This window comes from Quercus robur, chromosome 8 (assembly GCF_932294415.1).
Source record: "Quercus robur chromosome 8, dhQueRobu3.1, whole genome shotgun sequence".
Lineage (NCBI taxonomy): Eukaryota > Viridiplantae > Streptophyta > Magnoliopsida > Fagales > Fagaceae > Quercus > Quercus robur.
Window position 1 is genome coordinate 55,721,811 of NC_065541.1, and position 8,590 is coordinate 55,730,400.

The window sequence follows — 8,590 nt, forward strand, 5'->3', positions numbered from 1 at the left end:
GATAGGGAATAAAAGCGATAAAAATAAAATGTAAGGACTAAAATGAGAATCGCCTGAAAATGTAGGGACTAAAAGTAACTTTTAGCCTTCTTTTTATGAGGGTGTTCCGTATTATTTCTAGTAAATTACAATTTGAGGTAGTAGGTAGTGATTAATATAGCTAGTGTTATTGTATATTAATTACAACCTGCCACCATAATAATAGCTAGTTTGTATATTAAATATACAAAGTGCAAATATTTTGACCTCATCGCGAAGTGGTATTTGACATAAAGGAAATATATAACATTTATCTTTCTAAGGTAACTCGCACACTCACTTTAATTCCACTCTATATGAAAGAGATGTTATATATAAAAATTTTATCATGGCTTGTGATTAATTTGATTAAATTTGTCTTAGGTATACACTTGTGAGCACAATCTCATATTAACTAATGATAAGTAGAATAAGTAGTTAATATAATATAGTTGAACTCATTCTTATTGAGTTCTTATGAGTTAAGTGTATCATATTTATTCTCAAAATAAAATAAAAAAAGTGTATCACTATATTTTATATTAATTATTTTGTTGCATTATTTATTGCATGCCAGAGAACAAGACCTTATTTTTGTTGCATTATTTATTGCTTAAAATGGAACAGGAGCAATTGACTCACATCTTTGTTGCTGTTACTCCCTGGATCTTTACTCCATTCCTCTCTCTCTCTCTCTCTCTCAAACACACAGTTTACTATAAATTTTGATCATTACAGATTGTCTCTCTAAAGACAGTACCTTCTATCGGCCATGTCAGCTGGAACGAGTTTGGCAGTTGAAACCAACGGGGAAAATGAGTCAATGGAAAGCGAATTACAAAAAGGAGTGAAACATTTATGTGAGAGAGGGATAACAAAAGTTCCAACCAAATACATATGGCCGATCCCTGACCGACCCAATTCAGGGAACGGAAATTCTAGTGCTAGCAACCCCAATCTAAAGCTACCCATTATTGATTTTGCAAAGTTGCAAGGCTCCAATAGATCACAAGCTATCAACTCCCTCAAAAATGCCTGCGAAAAATTTGGTTTCTTCCAGGTACGTATATATAGCCTCAAGTTTTCTTCATCTTCAAGGCCTTGAGATCATATGCCATTGAAACTTTCTCAACCCTTAAGTTTCTTTTTTTTTAATTTTTTTTTCTCTTGGATTTGATGCAGTTGGTAAACCATGACATTCCAAAGGATGTAATTGAAAGCATAATTGATGTAAGCAAAAGGTTTTTTGAGCTTCCATTTGAGGAGAGATCAAAGTACATGTCCACAGATATGCGTTCACCGGTGAGGTATGGGACAAGCTCCAACCAGAATAAAGATGATGTGTTTTGTTGGAGAGACTTCTTAAAGCTAAGCTGCCAGCCCTTGTCCGATGTTCTTCCTCTGTGGCCTTCTTCTCCTGTGGACCTAAGGTGATGACAGTTCACCTTCTCTCATCCCACAAACTCAAACACCAGTAATTCTTCTTCTTCCCCTAAACTTTTAGCTGAGCAGTTGAGCTAGAACCTACCATTAATAGTTTAACTAGGTAACAATTATTAGATTCTCCCATACTACCATTATTGTGGTACTTTATTTTTCTGAATTTATAAATAAATAAAAAAATGTACACAAGTGGAAAAACACTAACTTGCACACAGATCAGTTGTCTTTCCACCTGTATAGGACGTGTGTAACAAATTTTACCAACAAAATAATAATAGCAATAATAATAAATTTTCAAATTACATTATTACTTTATAGTATTTATTTATAATTTTATAAGTTGTTTGGTCACAAACTTAGTTATAGTCAATAGTTACAACTTTATTCAATATATACTTATTAAATGTGAATTTTGGCAAATCCACAATTAAATTACATTTTTTTCTTATTTTTTTCACAAATACAAAATTTTCATAAGATCAAAAATTAATAGTTATGTCATTAATTAAATATTTAAAATTCAAACTTTTATAGTCTACAATTATGCAAAAAGAATAAGTTTATGGATCGAATAGTAAATAACATTTAATTGATAAAAATCTTGACATGTGTGTTAAGAATATAAAAAAAAAAAAAAAAAATGTAATCTAACAATGAAATTTTCAAAATATGTATTTATGTTAAATTTTTTAGTGGAAGTTGTAATCATTGTCTACAACCAAGTTTGTATCCAAATTTTGTCTGACTTAATTTTATTAGAATAATGCTAAAGATACAAACTATTTTATAAAAAAATTTACAAACTGCTAATGTGATAAGTGATTATTGGTAAATGAAAAAATAATATTAATGGTAGATCTAAATAATTACCAATAAGAGATTGACCACATCAACATTTTATAAAAATATTGTAAAATAGTTTTTGGTTGTAGTGTTAGTCATTTTATTAATGGTGTATAGATATGGCAAAGCTAGCTAGATAGAATTCATTAACCCGCCCAAACCAAAGATTAAAAATGGTTACTCGTTTTTAGCTTACCTACTATAAAATCATTCGTTATTTTACTTGCTTGCAAGAGTCAATTGTGTTTATTATTAATATATATACCTTTTAAACATTTGAATAGGCAAGCGGTTCTTGACTACTCGAAGAATACTAAATTCTTGTATCTAATGCTAACGGAGGCCATCCTAGAGAGCCTAGGATTGAAGGATATTACTAAAAATGAGAACGAAAATGATGAATTTCGAGAATTCAAAGATGGGAGCCAACTCATTGTGGTGAATTGCTATCCAGCATGCCCTGAACCTGATTTGACACTAGGATTGCCACCCCATTCGGACTATGGCTTACTCACACTTCTTCTCCAAGATGAAGTTCAGGGTCTCCAGATACAGTATGAAGGAAGATGGGTCACAGTCGAACCACTTCCTGATTCTTTGGTTGTCAACATTGGTGACCATCTTGAGGTTTGCCAAAAGTTTGTTGAATTTCATTAGAGATATATATCTCTTTTGCAAGAACTTCAAGGAATAATCTAATTTTTTTTTTTTTTTTCATCTCTCTTTTACAATGATTAACAGATATTTAGCAATGGTAAATACAGGAGTTTAATTCACAGGGTTCTTGTCAATCCTTCAAAGTCTCGAATTTCCATTGCTTCATTGCATAGCCTGCCCTTCAACATCGTGGTTCAGCCGTCACCAAAACTCGTCAATGAGGACAATCCAAGGCGTTATCTGGATACAGACTTTGCCAGTTTTCTTGACTATAGTTCTTCCAGTGAATCCAAGAGAAAGAGCTTCCTGGAGTCCAGGAAATTGACTTAAGGGGTCATGAAGTCTGAGCAGTTTTATTTTTCCAGCACTGGTGTAGCGACGATTATTGGGATGTGAGGAATTTCTAAATAATTGACTTTTGAAAATTATGTTATAATAAAGGTTTTTTTTTTTATGGGATATAATAAAGGTTTTTGTTAATAGGCGTCCTTAGACATTAATTAAGAAAGTACTAATTGGATACTGTCTGCATCGAAAAGTAACAAAAAAAACAAGTGCAAAAGTTAATTAAAATATGGACTTCTTTTATTGAAATGTCAACCTTGACAGTTATTAATCGTCATTATAAATTACAAGTCATTCTTACCTCAATCTTATTAATAGTCATTATAAATCACAAGTCATTCAAACCTCAATCTCTTTCGACACTATTTTTGATGTGTTGTTAGGATTTATGAGTATTGGCTAATTCCTACAATTTTTATTGTATTTATTGGTTTTAACTTTTAATGAAAATAGTTGTAATGAAAGTTGAAGGTTTGAGCAATTGTTTACTGTGCAAGAATGAAGACCTTGGTTGAGCGAGAATCAAGCTCGGTTGGAAGATTAGATAGAAACTCTTACTAGATTCTTGTTAGACACTTGTTCAATGGAGATCTTATTATGGAAATTCCAAGATTTGCTTCTACAGCAATTTGCGTAGCCAACTCAATCCAAAAGCCAACTTGTAGAAAACCCTATTTGCAACCCGTAAAGGAAGATGGCCAGGAAAAAAACATAAAATACACTTAAAGATAGCCTTTTCTTAGTCTTCCAAACCTCTACCATTAATTTTCCTTGAGAAGTTGAGAGATCCAAACACAAAAATCACCTTCAAAATATTGGACATGCCTCCAAAACCATAAAGGAAACGTGAAATCTTTAAGAAGTCTTAGAGTACTCAAAGAGATCGATTTGCGGCCAATGTATCAACTTGTGATAACAAGTAAAGTAGATGGCATAGTGTAAGAGTCTTCATTAGCTCCACACACATACTTAATCTGCCCTTTTAGACATTTTTTGCATTTATAGCTCCTATCTACCTTTTTTTTATACAAGATAGAACTTTACTCTAGTTTAATCTAAGTGTATATGTGTATGAAACTCCCTCCTGGAGACTTAAACACCGGTCTTTGCCCTCCACACTCCATAAGCATTTATACTTGTAGAATGACCATCGCACCAATGATGTGTGGTGGTTCCTATCTACCTTAAAACTTGAATTGATTGCCTCACTTTCTTGGTTGCAATTACATTTACTGCATTCTTCACCCTGTATCTGGAATCTAGTCAACAATTGAGGTACTTGGGTTTGTGATTGGAATCTAGTCGACAATTGAGGTACTTGGGGTTTGTTATTGAAACTAACCTAAAAACCAAAGAGACGTAACCACCCAAGTACAAGGTGATATTAAATGTATTCTATACATGTATTCACTCTTTTATATGGGAGTAGACTCTACGTTAGCAATCGGTCTGCACACACATGAAATCTGTCTCAATGAAGGAGGAAAAGTCAGAGGACTAGATTCAATCAGGAAGATTAAATAATATGCATTAAGTAAAAATATGATATTAATAACGGATTCATATGAGAACTAATGAAAGCTTATCAACTTAACAAATGTAAAAATAATTGTCAACTTTTTTGTGTGTATAAATTAAATTACTCATAAATATGTCGAAAGTCCTTTTCAATCGGAAAGGAATAGAAGTAGAATGACTTTTTCCCCATATTTAACAATTAGAAAGACAGTTTGGTGTAGCTTTCAGAGTGGGAAAATATGAAAAAATAGTTTTATCCATCCATTGGTAAGATTCTAACTAGCATATGTTGATTTGTAATGAACAATTATAATTAGGCTTCATAAACATATCTATATAATAACTAATAGCCGAAACGTTTGACTTTTCGTTGACCACTCCTCATTCCGCCACATGGCTACATAAATTGCTGAAACGTTCACTTTAAAACACTAAACAATTGTATCTTTTCGGTGGTTTACTTATTTAGTTTCAGTGAGTAACTACTTATTATTGTTTATATATGTTGTTTATTTTTTGTTTTTTGTTTTTTTTTTCCCTCTGCGAGAACAAATCCAGCAAAGGTTATGGATAAAAAACAGAGTACCCTTGACAGTACTACTATTGGTAATTCTTTTCTTCACAATCATGCTATTGTTTTCTGTTTTTAATTTTTAATTTTTATAATAACAAACATTTATAACTAAGGCGTTAAAATATTTTGTGCACACCATGTGTTTGAGAAAATTTTGCGCAGAGTAAACCAATTACCGATAAAGTGTTTTGCCTTTGTCATATTTGCTGTGTTTGCTGTGTGTCTGAGATATTTTCCAACCATTGTATAAATTTGTTTTGATGCTTGACAGTAGTATTGGGATTAATTAAATTATATTATATTAAGATATTTGTCTTCTTGAATCTTTGTTTGACTGAGCATTGGTCTATATATTTGCTGGTCTGTGCGTATTGTGCGTGCGCTGCATTGTTTGGTTTTGAAATATAGTTGGCTTATAATATATTATATGATATTAAGCCTTTTTGTCTCTTACGGTTTATTGCTTGGCTGGGCATTACTTAGATTCTGTAGTGTGTTCGTACTGTACTGCTCTTTTTCTGCAATTCGGTGATGAAGTCAAAGCAAATGTTTTATTTGCATCTCTTGGTAAGTGGTGATTGGTCATTGTAGTACATACACGACAGTATATGGTAAGGCAATGAATAACTGCCTTAAGATTTTATGCTTCATACATTTTATGGATAACAGAGGATATTTAAGATTTAATTCTTTATTTTATTTTAAACTTAAGTTTGATTTCTATTTTTCATTAAGTAATTTAATGTTTCATTTTTATACAAAATAATTTTCTCGTGCATCGCACGGATTAGCGACTAATTAAAGATTAAAATTGAAAGTTCAGGTTGTGCTAATTAACGATTCATATTACGTAGCACAGGTGTTAATTAACTACTAAGTCCACGCGTCAGTTTGTGAGAGCTGTTTAAATTAATGTGTTTGTGAACCATTTACTAAAATTAAAAATTAATTAATTAATTAAAAAGGCCGAATTGGCCAATTCCTGAAGTCAAAACTTGTAAAGAAATCTTCCTAGATTTTGTGGCTGTTGCTGAACTGTTCACCATTTAAAAAAGAGACTGCAAAGTTCTTTATTGCTAGCTAAATCTTCTTTTGTTTTTTTTTCTCCATCAAGATTCAAGATTTTTTAGAGCTTTTCAAGAGTATGATTATTCCTTCATATATGTGTAGTCATTCCATTCCATACATATCAGATAATAATTATAGGGATGAATCTCTTGTAAGTGATCTTAAAATGTTGGTTAGAAGTTTAAAACTCATGACCTCATGAATCTTATAAAACCTTAGAGACTACTAAGCCAAAGCTTCAAAAACACAAAGTCATCAAAGCCCTAACAGTTAAAACGTGTATTTCAAAATTCACTTTTTATTGTTTATATATTGTATATTGTAAAATATAAAAACACTTTAAAAATGAATAAAATGTTGTAATTAACATCTAATAACTATATATACATATAAAATAAAACATTCATGCAGCTTTCAATTTTCATTCATTTTCTTAGAATCTCTTATACGGTATTTTTTATGTAGCTTCATTTTTTTTTTCAATTTACAATAATATTTCCAAGGTTCACAATATCCTTTATATATATATATATATATATATATAAACTTATAAAATAAAAAATAAAATAAAAAGTCTATAAACACAAAAAAAAAAAAAAAAAAATCCATAACAAATAATGTGGCATCTTGTTAATGGTAGGTAAAAAATGATTTTAGTGATGGATCTAAACAAGAACGAATAAAGCTTATCAAATCAACTATTGAAAAAAATATTAAGAATTTTTTTTTATTATTTTATATGTAACATTGCTCTATAAATTAACATAAACACAAACCATTTGAAACTAGCTTTAGGGGGTGTTTTATTTCAGCATTGATAACATCATAATACTGTTGGAATAGGACCATAACATAACTGTAATGTTTTGCCATTTATATATTCTATTACTTATGATAACATGTATGACATGATCTTGCATCATGAAATCTCCTACTTTGTATATTTCTATCATTTTTTAATCGTGTAATTAAATGGTATAATAATTTTAGAAATTTTAAATTCAAGTAACAATGAGAATTCTAAAACGGTAAAGCCCCAATTATAACAATTTTATTAGGAAAATTTTTTGAAGGAAATAATTATGAAAAATTATATATAAAAAAGTAAATAAAAATAATGCAAGTCAAATATGTTTATCATTGTTTTGTAATCTAAACTATTCAAAGAAAGAACTGAAAAAATGAGAGAGAAATTCTATCCAAAATAAAAAAACTGAAACTATGAGAGATTCAAAAATTTTAAGATCAAACCAAGATTCAACCGAAGTGAAATCATGACAATATAAAAATTATTAATTCAAATATATATAATAAATATAATATTTTATAATATAAAAACTCAAGAAATTGACTTGCCTTAATGGTTAGCGTGTGAGACTAAAAGTTCGAGTCCTTGCACATGCATTTTATCCAAAAATTTTCCAAAAAGACAGCTCCATTGAACTGCTTGCCAAAAAACCGGCTGGACCAGTATATTACATATTGGCAATCTCAAGAGCTCGAGTGGCTGCTAGAGCTTCAATATCCACTGCCGAAAAAGATTGTGAGAGTTTTTGAGAAGTGGAAGCAATTACCAAACCTTGACTGTTCCCGATAACAACTCCTATTCCAGCTTAATACCATTCAGAAGTCAGATTTGGAAAACTGATTAATATGAAAGTGCCATGTGATAGGACTCAAAAGAATTGGTTCCCATACAAAGAAAACTGAGTGCGGTCATATTCTCATGTCCCTAAATTCTTCTCTGTGGGCTGATTAATCTTTTGCGTGTGATGTTTGGTCATTTGGTTAGCACCTACCTCTCGACTACACAGTCTTTATCTGGAATTACAATCCCTATTTGATGAGTTGCAGTCATTTAAGGGCATTAGACTTTAAAGATCGGATATTTATTGACATCTCGAAAAGTTGATTTCGTTTTCTTCTTAAGAACCTTCCATGCTCATTTTCTGGTTTCATTTGACATTCAACATATCAAGCAGACCTACCTAGAACTTTCAAAAAAACAATTCAAACAGAATATTTTGGTTTCCCATTTTATTTGATTCAATATCATATGTCAAAACTCTCCTATCGTTTTCCAGCCATTGTGGACTATTAATCATGGAATTTTTCCAAATTTTC

At 30.9% G+C, this 8,590-nt stretch overlaps 1 protein-coding gene across 2 annotated transcripts; it reads left to right on the forward strand.

Annotated features, from left to right (window-relative positions):
* The first annotated feature begins 604 nt into the window (after positions 1 to 604).
* On the forward strand, positions 605 to 3,441 carry LOC126697144 (probable 2-oxoglutarate-dependent dioxygenase SLC1). 2 transcript variants are annotated; one of them, XM_050394013.1, is made up of 4 exons: positions 605 to 1,078; positions 1,201 to 1,448; positions 2,589 to 2,931; positions 3,069 to 3,278. In XM_050394013.1, exons 1-4 carry the CDS (start codon positions 791 to 793, stop codon positions 3,132 to 3,134), a joined length of 945 nt encoding a protein of 314 aa, XP_050249970.1. In that variant the 5' UTR covers positions 605 to 790; the 3' UTR covers positions 3,135 to 3,278. The 2 variants fall into 2 exon arrangements, with proteins under 2 accessions (XP_050249970.1, XP_050249969.1); XM_050394012.1 differs by having other exon boundaries at positions 608 to 1,078; positions 3,046 to 3,441.
* Positions 3,442 to 8,590: the final 5,149 nt, after the last annotated feature.

Bases quoted from the DNA above. Each gene is read 5' to 3' on its own strand.
- LOC126697144 (XM_050394012.1), top strand. From the start codon at position 791: ATGTCAGCTGGAACGAGTTTGGCAGTTGAAACCAACGGGGAAAATGAG. The intron at 1,079-1,200 runs GTACGTATATAT...GATTTGATGCAG, and splicing joins AAAAATTTGGTTTCTTCCAG to TTGGTAAACCATGACATTCC. The intron at 1,449-2,588 runs GTGATGACAGTT...ACATTTGAATAG, and splicing joins TCTTCTCCTGTGGACCTAAG to GCAAGCGGTTCTTGACTACT.